Source organism: Oenanthe melanoleuca, chromosome 9 (assembly GCF_029582105.1).
Source record: "Oenanthe melanoleuca isolate GR-GAL-2019-014 chromosome 9, OMel1.0, whole genome shotgun sequence".
Taxonomy (NCBI): Eukaryota; Metazoa; Chordata; class Aves; order Passeriformes; family Muscicapidae; genus Oenanthe; species Oenanthe melanoleuca.
In genome coordinates, this window is record NC_079343.1 from 23,806,822 (window position 1) to 23,823,124 (window position 16,303).

The window sequence follows — 16,303 nt, forward strand, 5'->3', positions numbered from 1 at the left end:
ACAACAGGCACGCTGCACACCCTTAAATACCCCTCTGCCCCCAGGGACAGCTTGCTGTTCCCTGAGCCTCCCGCACACTCACAGAAGAGCCTGGCAGGGCTCTGAATGGGCCCTACATGGCTGCTCATGCAGACACACATTCTGGGTTACTTCCCTGAGCTTTCAGTGTGTCACTGTACAGTGGCTGCTGACCCCATAGGCCCAGGCAGTGTTTCTCATGCCAGCATTGCTTCTGGCCCACTGGCAGTACCCTGGGGAGGAACCCCAGTGACCTCCCAGTGGAGGGCAGCTCTTTATGCTTCTCTCTCCCTCTGTCCCCCTCTACCAGATCAACGGTGCTCTGGTCTCCCTGCCTGCTTCTCCTGCCCCTGGTGTGAGCATTTCCCTGAGCGGCTCCTACGTGAGGGTTTCTACCAAGCTGGGCCTGCAGCTGCAGTTCAATGGGGACCATGAGCTCCTAGTGAAGGTGTCTGAGAAATACAAGGGCAAACTCTGTGGGCTCTGTGGGACGTACACTGGGAGCCAGCAGGACGACTTCATGCGACCCGATGGGGTGGTTGTACCCGACTTCAACGACTTTGGAGCCAGCTGGAGGGTGCCAGATGCTGAGTGGCCGTGAGTCCTTGTTCCATCATGCAGATGAAGGACACAAGGGAGTGTGGCAGAGGGGAGCTGTGAGGGACATCAGGAGGGAGGGCTGGTGATGGCAAGCATGGGGCAAGGGAGAAGAGGCCGGTTCCTGACCCCAGGGAGAGTGGGCTGAGTCTGGGCAGGATGGTTTTAATAAGATGTTTGGATTGCAACTGCCTCAATCGTTTGCCTCTTTCCACCTGAAACCAGGGAGGGCAATGGTGCCTGTGGACTTTGTGTTCCCCTCTTTCAAGTGACAGCCATGGGTGCCTGTCTTAGGGAGGGGTCTGGACTGCAGAAGCTGAGATTACAGCTCAGGAGGAAGTCAGGAAATGCTGGTCAGGCAGCTGTCAGCAGGGAACTCAGGGCTGTCTGTCTGCTTTGTAGGTGTGACCCAGACATCAGCCCGCCTGCGTCCTGCTCCCCTGCTGAAGAGGAGGCAGCTAACAAGCAGTGCTCAATCCTCACACAGCTCGGTGGCCCGTTCCAGCCGTGCCATGCAGTTCTGCCACCCGAGACATACTTTGAGAGCTGTGTCTATGACCAGTGTGCCACGGCTGGCAGCACGGAGCAGCTCTGCAATGACCTGGGGGCCTACGCTGCGGCCTGTGCTGAGGCGGGCGTTGATCTGGGAGACTGGAGTGCTGGCACTGTCTGTGGTAAGTCTTCTGTTCACCTCCTTTGATTTCCTTGAGTCTCAGAGACAAGGCATGGGGCAGTTCTGGAGGGAAGTACAGGGGGCAGGGATTTCTCCATCTATCACATTACCAGTCCCCCACTCTGGTGGGCCAGCCAGCCCTTGCATGAAGAGACTCTTCCAGGCAGGTGGAATCCCCGTCCTGCACTTTGTTTGCAATGGTGTGGGGGTGTTTGGGAAGCGTGCAACATCCCCACTTGGGAACAAATCTCCATTCTCAAACATACCTTCTCCACTTCTGTTTCACTCTGTTCCATTCACCAGCTCCTACAGCCTCACCCCCGTCGCCAGGCACTACAACGCGGCCTCCACATACGACAACATCACCGTCAACTGGGACAAGCACAGGTACCGTTGTCTCCCATCTGTCTTTTGTAGTGGCTGTGCTGAGCACTTGCCCTTGGCTGGCCACCCTTGACTGTCCCTGGGCCTGCCATGTATGATGTACATGGATGTTCTGAGCCCTGCTGGACATGGGGAAAAGGCGGCCCCACCCTCACTCTACAACCTCTGCTTTCCTTTCTGCACTATGTTCAGCTCCACCAACAGACTGTAATTTTGCCTGCACATTCGAGAAGGACTTCTGTGAGTGGGTCCAGGAAGATTACAGCAGCATTGACTGGATAAGGAACAAAGGCCCAACGCCCACGCCAAATACCGGCCCGTCCTCTGATCACACAACAGGAGGTAGGAGCAGCAAGCAGGACACAGGCAGTGGGATGTCCCTGCAAGGACGGCAACAAACCTCTAACAATGAACACAGACCACATCTTTCCTGGCCTTCCTCCAGAGCACTTTGTCCGGTGTCCCAGAGGGCTGGCAGATTCCCTTGGAAGGCTTTCCAGCCCTGGCAATCAGTCTGTGCTACCCCTAGAGCAGGCGAGGACCTGCCATGCAGGGCACAATGTATTGCACAGCTGCATGATGTGTCAATCTCTGGGCAAGGCAAATGGGTCTGTGTCTCCATTACAAGATCATGGCTTGTCCAAAAGCCAAAGATAAGAGTTCTCTAAATCTGCAGAGACAAGTGAAGACTTTGGCAATGCTTTGGAGCTGTTGCCGTGTCCCAGGCCAAAGCATACATCTGCCATGGCCCTGAGAGAACATTCAGAGAAGCACTTGGGTCTGGCGTGGGTTGTGGCTTGTGACAGAATTGCGTTTGCTTTCTCCTCCTTTGACCTGCCTGAAACTGCAGCCAGAGTGCTCCCAGGACTGTGCTTGTGTTCTCCCTGGCTGCTTTGTGTAGCTCTGATGCATCTGCGACAGTGTGGCTTGTGCTCTGTTTCAGATGGCTACTACATCTTCCTGCAAGGGGGTGATGACGCTCTCCCTGGCTTTGTGGCTCACCTGGTCAGTCCGGTGTGCAGCTGGGAAGGAACAGTTTGCTTCCGCTTCTGGTACCACATGTACGGAACTGCTCAAACAATGGCCCTGGGCGTCTACGTGAAGAAGGATGGTGAGCAAGTGCTGGTCTGGAAGAAAGCTGGGAACCAAAACGACATGTGGCACTTGGGAGAGGTCACAGTGCACACCACAGGAAACATGCAGGTAAGGCCACAGGCTCTCACTGTCACCTCAGAGGAGCAGTGCTTTCTAACAGCTCTTCACACACGCAGCTGGAGCTAATGCTGGAACCATTCCTTCCCTTAGATTTTGCTGGAGGGAGAATGGGGTGAAGATGTGCGGAGCAACATAGCGTTGGATGATATCTCCATTGAGAAGGGATCCTGTGTATCAGGTACAAGGCTTGCCTTAGGGAAGGGAAGCTTGAGATATGCCACTGACCGAGGTGGCAGGCTGTGCTAGAGGCAGGAGCACACGTTGTCTTTGGGCACTGATGCAGCCTGTGCCCAAGTCAACTCTCCTCTGGGAGGCTGGAGCACTGGCAATGCCTGCAGCCACTGTTTTAGCTCATGTCTTACAAGGCCCACAGTCATTGCCCACAGGTACAGAAGTGCCTTGCTTACTGCTGTCACCCAGCTAAGCTGGTGGCAGAGCACTTGAGTGGGACAGCTCTGCCTGAGATGACGCACTTCAATCCCTGTCCTGGGTATGCCTGGTCATGGTGTTGAGTACTTCAGAAAGGGTGAGGGAAATAGATGCTTGCAACAAAACTCCCCTGTTGGTGCACATCTCCTCTTACACTCTCTTCTTCTAGATCCATGGACACCAACACCCACGGTCCCCCTGCCAGGTACCACGACGCAGCCTGTACTCACCACCTCACCAACCGGACCCACACCGAGCTCAGGTACTGACACCTCCCATCCCCTTCTGATCCTGCTTGTTGAAACTTTTCCTTTTGCTTCTTCCAAGGCCCAGGATCTGGGATAGAGGGTCCATACTGTAGGAGGGTGTGTTGCCCCCTATATACCAGCTCTGTTGCTAGCGTTAGTGTTTTAGTAGAGATGTAACAATGCCACCCCTGCCCTGGGTCTCTTAGGTCAGCATGTTGGATTTTTCAGGAAGGCTGGATTAGCTGTTCATGTCAATGGCCTATGCTGACACTTACCACTTCTTCCCCTGTCTCTCCTTAGGTCCACTTCCTACTACATCCCCTACTCCACTGCCTAACATTACAACACAGACACCATCAACAAGACCACCTGGGGTGACCTCAGGTACTGCTATTATTGGTAGAGTGCTGAGTCCTCTTCTAAACCCATACTGGGAATATGATGCATTCGTGTTGAAGGGCTATTAATTGTTTTATTTCATTCTCTGTAACAATTAAGACATGCATTGGATCCTCTTGCACTTCTAAGGGTTTCTGCGGGACAGCTGTGCTGGTAGCATTAGGATGCTTGAAGAGCTTTGAACTGTATGTCTATAAAAATTAATACTATCATGATAAAGATCTGTAATAACTCTGCTTGTCTGTAAAGGCAAGAGACCAGTCATGCTCCAAATGGTGTTTGAGCAAAGTGAGCTGGGGAAGAGAGGCAGTAGGAGGTGCGCAACTGAAAGTTTCCTCTGGTCTTTCCACTGCCAGGCACCTGTGTGGTGGAAGGAGACCCTCACTACCACACATTCGACAAGCAGTTACACCATTTCATGGGCACCTGCACCTACACCCTCTCCAAGCTGTGCGAGGGCAACAGCTCCCTGCCCTACTTCAATGTGGAAGCGGCCAATGAGCACAGGGGAGGCAACACCCGTGTGTCCTATGTCCGATACGTGGATGTGGATGTGGCTGAGCAGCGGATAAGGCTGGGACAGGGTGGAGTGGTGACGGTGAGCTTGAGGGGGACATGCTGTGGGGGCTGTGTGAGAGGAGAGAACTGTGCCAAACAGGCTGCTTCAATCCTGTCTCAATTCCTATCCTTCCAGGTCAATGGAGTGGAAGAGATCCTGCCTTGCAGCCCATCCGCAGGCGTGCAGGTCTTGTCCAGCGGCTTCTACACCATGGTCATGACAGACTTTGGCCTGAGAGTCAAGTTTGATGGGAAACATCGAGTGGAGGTGACACTTCCAAGCACCTTTGGCCAGAAGGTCTGTGGCATGTGCGGGAACTACAACGGGATTGCAGCAGATGACTTCCAGAACCCAGAAGGGGCAATGGAGCCAGACTCCACCAGCCTGGGCAACAGCTGGGAGGTGTCCAACAACAGCAGGTGAGTATGGCCCCCAGCAGCCCTGGGGACACATTTGGGCAGGGGAATAAGGAGGAGAAGCAGGTACCAGGAGAAGTGGACAAATGACCCAGGGGCCCTTCTGCGTGTCTTTCCACAGCTGCTCAGCTGGACCTCTGCCCACCCCAGCCTGCAATGAGACCGACAAACAACTCATCGTCAGCAGCCACTTCTGTGGGCTCCTCACTGACACCAGAGGCCCATTCCAGGTGTGCCACGCTGTGCTGAGCCCCAGCAGCTACTTTGACACCTGCTTCTATGACCTGTGTGAGCTGGGGCTGGATCACGAGACCCTGTGCAAGAGCTTGCAGTCCTATGCAGATGCCTGCCAGTCACTCGGTGTCCACATACCTGTGTGGAGGAACACAACATTCTGCCGTAAGTCCAGACATGGCATCATGGGCTGGTACTCTCAGAAAAACACAGGACACAATTGGAAGAGTGAGCTGGGCAATAAGAACTGGGGGCTGTAGGGATAGGCAAATACACATCAGTATTACAGGCACCATTTTCTGTTTCATTTTGATCAGGTAGGAGTAAGAATACAAGTAGAGCCAAAGAGACAATAGAGAGAATGTAGAATGTTACTTTTCCAGAAGGGGATGGATAGATATTCTGCCGAGAGGTGCATTCTGTTCACCAAGTAATTGCCTGTTCTTCTATCTTTGCAGCAATCGCTTGTCCGGCCAACAGTCACTACGAGTCCTGTGCTGCAGCTTGTCCAGCCACCTGTGTTGACCCAACAGCTCCCGATACCTGTAGTCTGCCATGCGTGGAGGGCTGTGTGTGCGACAGCGGGTACCTGCTCTACAATGACCGCTGCGTGCCCAGCCAGCAGTGCGGGTGCTGGCACAACGGGCAGCACTACCCCGTGGGCTCCGAGTTCTGGACGGACGACAGCTGCTCCTCCAAGTGTGTGTGTCCTGCACGGGGAAGCAAAGTCCAGTGCTTCAATGCCTCCTGCCCTGTGGGCCAGTACTGCGGGGTGCAGAACGGGAAACCCGTGTGCCTCGAACACTCCTACGGCATCTGCCACGTCCACGGCGACCCCCACTACAAAACCTTTGACAAGGTGACGCACAACTTCATGGGCAACTGCACCTACACCCTGGCCAAAGTGTGCTCCAACACCAGCTCCCTGCCCTACTTCAACGTGGAGGCCAAGAACGAGCACAGGGGCAACACCCGAGTGTCCTACGTGCGTGAAGTCGCGGTGGAGGTGTACGGACAGCGCATCGTCATGGTCAAGCAGCAGACGAGCCATGTGCTGGTAGGCAGTGGGGCTGTCTCCAGTGGGGTGAGGCTGCAAGGCTGGGCTGGCTGCAGCTGGCAGGGCCTGGCACATGCCAGGTGTGCGTTGTATCTCTTGAAGGCACTGGGTCACTTTGTTTTCCCTTTCTAGAAGGAATGGAGGAGCAAGGGGATAAATGGGGAACATGGGCCATGCTGAGTAAAGTGCAGAACACAGTACACAGCTCTTTGAGCCCCAGGGGTGTTGGGGTGTGAGGACATGCCAGGCAGTTGTCTGCCATGCTGGGGCTGGCAGCTGCTTTCCCTGGGCAGGAGCAGCCAGGGAGGCTGGGGACAGGCCCGGGGCCCACTGTGCCTGTGTGCTGTAGGTGAACAACGTGCGGCAGACGTTGCCTGTGAGCGCAGCGGGAGGGGCCGTCACGGTGAGCAAGAGCGGCCGCTACATCGTCCTGGAGACAGACTTCAACCTCAGAGTGTCCTACGACGCTGACCACTCGGTGGAGGTGAAGGTGCCCACCACCTACTTCAACCTGACCTGTGGCATGTGTGGCAATTTCAACAACCGCAGAGACGACGAGTACATGATGCCCAACGGGCAGCAAGCTGCAGACTCCAATGCGCTGGGACAGAGCTGGCAGGTGCCAGACAGTGACCCCTCCTGCGGTGTTCCAGTCCCCTCCCCACCCTGCAGTGCAGAAGACGAGCAGCTCTACCGCTCCGACCAGTTCTGTGGCATACTGACCACCAGGCCTAGCTCTTTTGACAGTTGCCACGGCGTGATCAACCCCCAGGACTACTTTGACACCTGCCTGTATGACCTGTGTGCCCTAAATGGTGGCCAGGAGTTCCTGTGTGCTGCTCTGGAGGCCTATGCTGACGCGTGCCAGGCAGCTGGTGTGACTCTTCTTCCCTGGAGAAATGCCACCTTCTGCCGTGAGTATTTGTCTTGCCATTGTCAGAAAGGGACAAATGGCCATGCTCTCTGCTGTGAGTCTCTGGCCAAAGACAGTCTTTGGTCTTTCCCATCTCACTTGGCTGACCATGGTTGAAGTCTTGCTGGTCCTAATTTTCCCCTTCCCATTGCAGCTCTGCAGTGTCCCCCCAACAGCTACTATGACCCTTGCATGACCGGCTGTCCTGCCACCTGTGTTGACCAACATGCTCCTCAGAACTGCTCCAAGCCTTGTGTGGAGGGCTGTGCATGTAGCTCTGGCTTCCTCCTCAGCGGAGACACCTGTGTGCCCGAGGCCAACTGCGGCTGCCTCTTTGAGGGCAACTACTATACTGTGAGTGAAAAGCCTGCTCTGCTTTGCCCCCCTGCCAGGCCACTCCTCTGCCTGTACTTTCCTGCTTCATACGCTGAGGTTTGGTGTTTCCCTGCCTGCAGGAAGGCGAATCCTTCGTCAATGAGAACTGCACTCGCCGGTGCCGCTGTGAAGCCAAAGGCCAGATGGTTTGCTCTGCCCTGTCCTGTGGCGAGGACGAGGTCTGCAAGATCCAGGATGGCCAGAGGGGCTGTTACCCAGCCAGCACTGCCATCTGCCACATCTACGGTGACCCACACTACAGCACCTTCGATGGCAAGCTCCACCACTTCCAGGGCTCCTGCAACTACACAGTGGTGACAGGCTGTGACAACTCCTCCATTGGCTTCAGTGTCACCACCCGCAACGAACATCGCGGCAGCCAGAGCTGGACAGCTCTGGACTCTGTGGCACTGTCCCTCGAAGGCCTCCACATTGCTCTGCGCAAGCACAAGGCAGTCTACGTAAGCCTCTCGTTTTTATACCTGGGAACAACAGGCACGCTGCACACCCTTAAATACCCCTCTGCCCCCAGGGACAGCTTGCTGTTCCCTGAGCCTCCCGCACACTCACAGAAGAGCCTGGCAGGGCTCTGAATGGGCCCTACATGGCTGCTCATGCAGACACACATTCTGGGTTACTTCCCTGAGCTTTCAGTGTGTCACTGTACAGTGGCTGCTGACCCCATAGGCCCAGGCAGTGTTTCTCATGCCAGCATTGCTTCTGGCCCACTGGCAGTACCCTGGGGAGGAACCCCAGTGACCTCCCAGTGGAGGGCAGCTCTTTATGCTTCTCTCTCCCTCTGTCCCCCTCTACCAGATCAACGGTGCTCTGGTCTCCCTGCCTGCTTCTCCTGCCCCTGGTGTGAGCATTTCCCTGAGCGGCTCCTACGTGAGGGTTTCTACCAAGCTGGGCCTGCAGCTGCAGTTCAATGGGGACCATGAGCTCCTAGTGAAGGTGTCTGAGAAATACAAGGGCAAACTCTGTGGGCTCTGTGGGACGTACACTGGGAGCCAGCAGGACGACTTCATGCGACCCGATGGGGTGGTTGTACCCGACTTCAACGACTTTGGAGCCAGCTGGAGGGTGCCAGATGCTGAGTGGCCGTGAGTCCTTGTTCCATCATGCAGATGAAGGACACAAGGGAGTGTGGCAGAGGGGAGCTGTGAGGGACATCAGGAGGGAGGGCTGGTGATGGCAAGCATGGGGCAAGGGAGAAGAGGCCGGTTCCTGACCCCAGGGAGAGTGGGCTGAGTCTGGGCAGGATGGTTTTAATAAGATGTTTGGATTGCAACTGCCTCAATCGTTTGCCTCTTTCCACCTGAAACCAGGGAGGGCAATGGTGCCTGTGGACTTTGTGTTCCCCTCTTTCAAGTGACAGCCATGGGTGCCTGTCTTAGGGAGGGGTCTGGACTGCAGAAGCTGAGATTACAGCTCAGGAGGAAGTCAGGAAATGCTGGTCAGGCAGCTGTCAGCAGGCTGCAGGGAACTCAGGGCTGTCTGTCTGCTTTGTAGGTGTGACCCAGACATCAGCCCGCCTGCGTCCTGCTCCCCTGCTGAAGAGGAGGCAGCTAACAAGCAGTGCTCAATCCTCACACAGCTCGGTGGCCCGTTCCAGCCGTGCCATGCAGTTCTGCCACCCGAGACATACTTTGAGAGCTGTGTCTATGACCAGTGTGCCACGGCTGGCAGCACGGAGCAGCTCTGCAATGACCTGGGGGCCTACGCTGCGGCCTGTGCTGAGGCGGGCGTTGATCTGGGAGACTGGAGTGCTGGCACTGTCTGTGGTAAGTCTTCTGTTCACCTCCTTTGATTTCCTTGAGTCTCAGAGACAAGGCATGGGGCAGTTCTGGAGGGAAGTACAGGGGGCAGGGATTTCTCCATCTATCACATTACCAGTCCCCCACTCTGGTGGGCCAGCCAGCCCTTGCATGAAGAGACTCTTCCAGGCAGGTGGAATCCCCGTCCTGCACTTTGTTTGCAATGGTGTGGGGGTGTTTGGGAAGCGTGCAACATCCCCACTTGGGAACAAATCTCCATTCTCAAACATACCTTCTCCACTTCTGTTTCACTCTGTTCCATTCACCAGCTCCTACAGCCTCACCCCCGTCGCCAGGCACTACAACGCGGCCTCCACATACGACAACATCACCGTCAACTGGGACAAGCACAGGTACCGTTGTCTCCCATCTGTCTTTTGTAGTGGCTGTGCTGAGCACTTGCCCTTGGCTGGCCACCCTTGACTGTCCCTGGGCCTGCCATGTATGATGTACATGGATGTTCTGAGCCCTGCTGGACATGGGGAAAAGGCGGCCCCACCCTCACTCTACAACCTCTGCTTTCCTTTCTGCACTATGTTCAGCTCCACCAACAGACTGTAATTTTGCCTGCACATTCGAGAAGGACTTCTGTGAGTGGGTCCAGGAAGATTACAGCAGCATTGACTGGATAAGGAACAAAGGCCCAACGCCCACGCCAAATACCGGCCCGTCCTCTGATCACACAACAGGAGGTAGGAGCAGCAAGCAGGACACAGGCAGTGGGATGTCCCTGCAAGGACGGCAACAAACCTCTAACAATGAACACAGACCACATCTTTCCTGGCCTTCCTCCAGAGCACTTTGTCCGGTGTCCCAGAGGGCTGGCAGATTCCCTTGGAAGGCTTTCCAGCCCTGGCAATCAGTCTGTGCTACCCCTAGAGCAGGCGAGGACCTGCCATGCAGGGCACAATGTATTGCACAGCTGCATGATGTGTCAATCTCTGGGCAAGGCAAATGGGTCTGTGTCTCCATTACAAGATCATGGCTTGTCCAAAAGCCAAAGATAAGAGTTCTCTAAATCTGCAGAGACAAGTGAAGACTTTGGCAATGCTTTGGAGCTGTTGCCGTGTCCCAGGCCAAAGCATACATCTGCCATGGCCCTGAGAGAACATTCAGAGAAGCACTTGGGTCTGGCGTGGGTTGTGGCTTGTGACAGAATTGCGTTTGCTTTCTCCTCCTTTGACCTGCCTGAAACTGCAGCCAGAGTGCTCCCAGGACTGTGCTTGTGTTCTCCCTGGCTGCTTTGTGTAGCTCTGATGCATCTGCGACAGTGTGGCTTGTGCTCTGTTTCAGATGGCTACTACATCTTCCTGCAAGGGGGTGATGACGCTCTCCCTGGCTTTGTGGCTCACCTGGTCAGTCCGGTGTGCAGCTGGGAAGGAACAGTTTGCTTCCGCTTCTGGTACCACATGTACGGAACTGCTCAAACAATGGCCCTGGGCGTCTACGTGAAGAAGGATGGTGAGCAAGTGCTGGTCTGGAAGAAAGCTGGGAACCAAAACGACATGTGGCACTTGGGAGAGGTCACAGTGCACACCACAGGAAACATGCAGGTAAGGCCACAGGCTCTCACTGTCACCTCAGAGGAGCAGTGCTTTCTAACAGCTCTTCACACACGCAGCTGGAGCTAATGCTGGAACCATTCCTTCCCTTAGATTTTGCTGGAGGGAGAATGGGGTGAAGATGTGCGGAGCAACATAGCGTTGGATGATATCTCCATTGAGAAGGGATCCTGTGTATCAGGTACAAGGCTTGCCTTAGGGAAGGGAAGCTTGAGATATGCCACTGACCGAGGTGGCAGGCTGTGCTAGAGGCAGGAGCACACGTTGTCTTTGGGCACTGATGCAGCCTGTGCCCAAGTCAACTCTCCTCTGGGAGGCTGGAGCACTGGCAATGCCTGCAGCCACTGTTTTAGCTCATGTCTTACAAGGCCCACAGTCATTGCCCACAGGTACAGAAGTGCCTTGCTTACTGCTGTCACCCAGCTAAGCTGGTGGCAGAGCACTTGAGTGGGACAGCTCTGCCTGAGATGACGCACTTCAATCCCTGTCCTGGGTATGCCTGGTCATGGTGTTGAGTACTTCAGAAAGGGTGAGGGAAATAGATGCTTGCAACAAAACTCCCCTGTTGGTGCACATCTCCTCTTACACTCTCTTCTTCTAGATCCATGGACACCAACACCCACGGTCCCCCTGCCAGGTACCACGACGCAGCCTGTACTCACCACCTCACCAACCGGACCCACACCGAGCTCAGGTACTGACACCTCCCATCCCCTTCTGATCCTGCTTGTTGAAACTTTTCCTTTTGCTTCTTCCAAGGCCCAGGATCTGGGATAGAGGGTCCATACTGTAGGAGGGTGTGTCGCCCCCTATATACCAGCTCTGTTGCTAGCGGTAGTGTTTTAGTAGCGACGTAACAATGCCACCCCTGCCCTGATTTTCTTCAGTCATCATGTTGGATTTTTCAGGAAGGCTGGATTAGCTGTTCATGTCAATGGCCTATGCTGACACTTACCACTTCTTCCCCTGTCTCTCCTTAGGTCCACTTCCTACTACATCCCCTACTCCACTGCCTAACATTACAACACAGACACCATCAACAAGACCACCTGGGGTGACCTCAGGTACTGCTATTATTGGTAGAGTGCTGAGTCCTCTTCTAAACCCATACTGGGAATATGATGCATTCGTGTTGAAGGGCTATTAATTGTTTTATTTCATTCTCTGTAACAATTAAGACATGCATTGGATCCTCTTGCACTTCTAAGGGTTTCTGCGGGACAGCTGTGCTGGTAGCATTAGGATGCTTGAAGAGCTTTGAACTGTATGTCTATAAAAATTAATACTATCATGATATAGATCTGTAATAACTCTGCTTGTCTGTAAAGGCAAGAGACCAGTCATGCTCCAAATGGTGTTTGAGCAAAGTGAGCTGGGGAAGAGAGGCAGTAGGAGGTGCGCAACTGAAAGTTTCCTCTGGTCTTTCCACTGCCAGGCACCTGTGTGGTGGAAGGAGACCCTCACTACCACACATTCGACAAGCAGTTACACCATTTCATGGGCACCTGCACCTACACCCTCTCCAAGCTGTGCGAGGGCAACAGCTCCCTGCCCTACTTCAATGTGGAAGCGGCCAATGAGCACAGGGGAGGCAACACCCGTGTGTCCTATGTCCGATACGTGGATGTGGATGTGGCTGAGCAGCGGATAAGGCTGGGACAGGGTGGAGTGGTGACGGTGAGCTTGAGGGGGACATGCTGTGGGGGCTGTGTGAGAGGAGAGAACTGTGCCAAACAGGCTGCTTCAATCCTGTCTCAATTCCTATCCTTCCAGGTCAATGGAGTGGAAGAGATCCTGCCTTGCAGCCCATCCGCAGGCGTGCAGGTCTTGTCCAGCGGCTTCTACACCATGGTCATGACAGACTTTGGCCTGAGAGTCAAGTTTGATGGGAAACATCGAGTGGAGGTGACACTTCCAAGCACCTTTGGCCAGAAGGTCTGTGGCATGTGTGGGAACTACAACGGGATTGCAGCAGATGACTTCCAGAACCCAGAAGGGGCAATGGAGCCAGACTCCACCAGCCTGGGCAACAGCTGGGAGGTGTCCAACAACAGCAGGTGAGTATGGCCCCCAGCAGCCCTGGGGACACATTTGGGCAGGGGAATAAGGAGGAGAAGCAGGTACCAGGAGAAGTGGACAAATGACCCAGGGGCCCTTCTGCGTGTCTTTCCACAGCTGCTCAGCTGGACCTCTGCCCACCCCAGCCTGCAATGAGACCGACAAACAACTCATCGTCAGCAGCCACTTCTGTGGGCTCCTCACTGACACCAGAGGCCCATTCCAGGTGTGCCACGCTGTGCTGAGCCCCAGCAGCTACTTTGACACCTGCTTCTATGACCTGTGTGAGCTGGGGCTGGATCACGAGACCCTGTGCAAGAGCTTGCAGTCCTATGCAGATGCCTGCCAGTCACTCGGTGTCCACATACCTGTGTGGAGGAACACAACATTCTGCCGTAAGTCCAGACATGGCATCATGGGCTGGTACTCTCAGAAAAACACAGGACACAATTGGAAGAGTGAGCTGGGCAATAAGAACTGGGGGCTGTAGGGATAGGCAAATACACATCAGTATTACAGGCACCATTTTCTGTTTCATTTTGATCAGGTAGGAGTAAGAATACAAGTAGAGCCAAAGAGACAATAGAGAGAATGTAGAATGTTACTTTTCCAGAAGGGGATGGATAGATATTCTGCCGAGAGGTGCATTCTGTTCACCAAGTAATTGCCTGTTCTTCTATCTTTGCAGCAATCGCTTGTCCGGCCAACAGTCACTACGAGTCCTGTGCTGCAGCTTGTCCAGCCACCTGTGTTGACCCAACAGCTCCCGATACCTGTAGTCTGCCATGCGTGGAGGGCTGTGTGTGCGACAGCGGGTACCTGCTCTACAATGACCGCTGCGTGCCCAGCCAGCAGTGCGGGTGCTGGCACAACGGGCAGCACTACCCCGTGGGCTCCGAGTTCTGGACGGACGACAGCTGCTCCTCCAAGTGTGTGTGTCCTGCACGGGGAAGCAAAGTCCAGTGCTTCAATGCCTCCTGCCCTGTGGGCCAGTACTGCGGGGTGCAGAACGGGAAACCCGTGTGCCTCGAACACTCCTACGGCATCTGCCACGTCCACGGCGACCCCCACTACAAAACCTTTGACAAGGTGACGCACAACTTCATGGGCAACTGCACCTACACCCTGGCCAAAGTGTGCTCCAACACCAGCTCCCTGCCCTACTTCAACGTGGAGGCCAAGAACGAGCACAGGGGCAACACCCGAGTGTCCTACGTGCGTGAAGTCGCGGTGGAGGTGTACGGACAGCGCATCGTCATGGTCAAGCAGCAGACGAGCCACGTGCTGGTAGGCAGTGGGGCTGTCTCCAGTGGGGTGAGGCTGCAAGGCTGGGCTGGCTGCAGCTGGCAGGGCCTGGCACATGCCAGGTGTGTGTTGTACCTCTTGATGGCACTGGATCACTTTGTTTTCCCTTTCTAGAGGGGGTGGAGGAGAAAGGGGCAAATGGGGAACATGGGCCATGCTGAGTACAGTACAGAACACAGCACACAGCTCTTTGAGCCCCAGGGGTGTTGGGGTGTGAGGACATGCCAGGCAGTTGTCTGCCATGCTGGGGCTGGCAGCTGCTTTCCCTGGGCAGGAGCAGCCAGGGAGGCTGGGGACAGGCCCGGGGCCCACTGTGCCTGTGTGCTGTAGGTGAACAACGTGCGGCAGACGTTGCCCGTGAGCGCAGCGGGAGGGGCCGTCACGGTGAGCAAGAGCGGCCGCTACATCGTCCTGGAGACAGACTTCAACCTCAGAGTGTCCTACGACGCTGACCACTCGGTGGAGGTGAAGGTGCCCACCACCTACTTCAACCTGACCTGTGGCATGTGTGGCAATTTCAACAACCGCAGAGACGACGAGTACATGATGCCCAACGGGCAGCAAGCTGCAGACTCCAATGCGCTGGGACAGAGCTGGCAGGTGCCAGACAGTGACCCCTCCTGCGGTGTTCCAGTCCCCTCCCCACCCTGCAGTGCAGAAGACGAGCAGCTCTACCGCTCCGACCAGTTCTGTGGCATACTGACCACCAGGCCTAGCTCTTTTGACAGTTGCCACGGCGTGATCAACCCCCAGGACTACTTTGACACCTGCCTGTATGACCTGTGTGCCCTGAATGGTGGTCAGGAGTTCCTGTGTGCTGCTCTGGAGGCCTATGCTGACGCGTGCCAGGCAGCTGGTGTGACTCTTCTTCCCTGGAGAAATGCCACCTTCTGCCGTGAGTACTTGTCTTGCCATTGTCAGAAAGGGACAAATGGCCATGCTCTCTGCTGTGAGTCTCTGGCCAAAGACAGTCTTTGGTCTTTCCCATCTCACTTGGCTGACCATGGTTGAAGTCTTGCTGGTCCTAATTTTCCCCTTCCCATTGCAGCTCTGCAGTGTCCCCCCAACAGCTACTATGACCCTTGCATGACCGGCTGTCCTGCCACCTGTGTTGACCAACATGCTCCTCAGAACTGCTCCAAGCCTTGTGTGGAGGGCTGTGCATGTAGCTCTGGCTTCCTCCTCAGCGGAGACACCTGTGTGCCCGAGGCCAACTGCGGCTGCCTCTTTGAGGGCAACTACTATACTGTGAGTGAAAAGCCTGCTCTGCTTTGCCCCCCTGCCAGGCCACTCCTCTGCCTGTACTTTCCTGCTTCATACGCTGAGGTTTGGTGTTTCCCTGCCTGCAGGAAGGCGAATCCTTCGTCAATGAGAACTGCACTCGCCGGTGCCGCTGTGAAGCCAAAGGCCAGATGGTTTGCTCTGCCCTGTCCTGTGGCGAGGACGAGGTCTGCAAGATCCAGGATGGCCAGAGGGGCTGTTACCCAGCCAGCACTGCCATCTGCCACATCTACGGTGACCCACACTACAGCACCTTCGATGGCAAGCTCCACCACTTCCAGGGCTCCTGCAACTACACAGTGGTGACAGGCTGTGACAACTCCTCCATTGGCTTCAGTGTCACCACCCGCAACGAACATCGCGGCAGCCAGAGCTGGACAGCTCTGGACTCTGTGGCACTGTCCCTCGAAGGCCTCCACATTGCTCTGCGCAAGCACAAGGCAGTCTACGTAAGCCTCTCGTTTTTATACCTGGGAACAACAGGCATGCTGCACACCCTTAAATACCCCTCTGCCCCCAGGGACAGCTTGCTGTTCCCTGAGCCTCCCGCACACTCACAGAAGAGCCTGGCAGGGCTCTGAATGGGCCCTACATGGCTGCTCATGCAGACACACATTCTGGGTTACTTCCCTGAGCTTTCAGTGTGTCACTGTACAGTGGCTGCTGACCCCATAGGCCAAGGCAGTGTTTCTCATGCCAGCATTGCTTCTGGCCCATTGGCAGTACCCTGGGGAGGAACCCCAGTGACCTCCAGTGGAGGGCA

General features: G+C 55.3%; 1 protein-coding gene across 1 annotated transcript in view; it reads left to right on the forward strand.

The window, feature by feature from the left end:
• LOC130256575 (IgGFc-binding protein-like) overlaps positions 1–16,303 on the forward strand; it is a 60,206-nt gene that overhangs the window by 13,008 nt on the left and 30,895 nt on the right. Inside the window, exons 14-43 of the mRNA XM_056498312.1 lie at positions 329–615; positions 1,018–1,289; positions 1,592–1,675; positions 1,865–2,014; positions 2,616–2,875; positions 2,978–3,065; positions 3,486–3,578; positions 3,865–3,948; positions 4,320–4,561; positions 4,658–4,941; positions 5,060–5,337; positions 5,631–6,229; positions 6,579–7,143; positions 7,297–7,496; positions 7,598–7,978; positions 8,334–8,620; positions 9,030–9,301; positions 9,604–9,687; positions 9,877–10,026; positions 10,628–10,887; positions 10,990–11,077; positions 11,498–11,590; positions 11,877–11,960; positions 12,332–12,573; positions 12,670–12,953; positions 13,072–13,349; positions 13,643–14,241; positions 14,590–15,154; positions 15,308–15,507; positions 15,609–15,989. Coding sequence (XP_056354287.1) covers positions 329–615; positions 1,018–1,289; positions 1,592–1,675; positions 1,865–2,014; positions 2,616–2,875; positions 2,978–3,065; positions 3,486–3,578; positions 3,865–3,948; positions 4,320–4,561; positions 4,658–4,941; positions 5,060–5,337; positions 5,631–6,229; positions 6,579–7,143; positions 7,297–7,496; positions 7,598–7,978; positions 8,334–8,620; positions 9,030–9,301; positions 9,604–9,687; positions 9,877–10,026; positions 10,628–10,887; positions 10,990–11,077; positions 11,498–11,590; positions 11,877–11,960; positions 12,332–12,573; positions 12,670–12,953; positions 13,072–13,349; positions 13,643–14,241; positions 14,590–15,154; positions 15,308–15,507; positions 15,609–15,989 — 7,734 coding nt within the window. The remainder of the gene's footprint in view (positions 1–328; positions 616–1,017; positions 1,290–1,591; positions 1,676–1,864; positions 2,015–2,615; positions 2,876–2,977; positions 3,066–3,485; positions 3,579–3,864; positions 3,949–4,319; positions 4,562–4,657; positions 4,942–5,059; positions 5,338–5,630; positions 6,230–6,578; positions 7,144–7,296; positions 7,497–7,597; positions 7,979–8,333; positions 8,621–9,029; positions 9,302–9,603; positions 9,688–9,876; positions 10,027–10,627; positions 10,888–10,989; positions 11,078–11,497; positions 11,591–11,876; positions 11,961–12,331; positions 12,574–12,669; positions 12,954–13,071; positions 13,350–13,642; positions 14,242–14,589; positions 15,155–15,307; positions 15,508–15,608; positions 15,990–16,303) is intronic.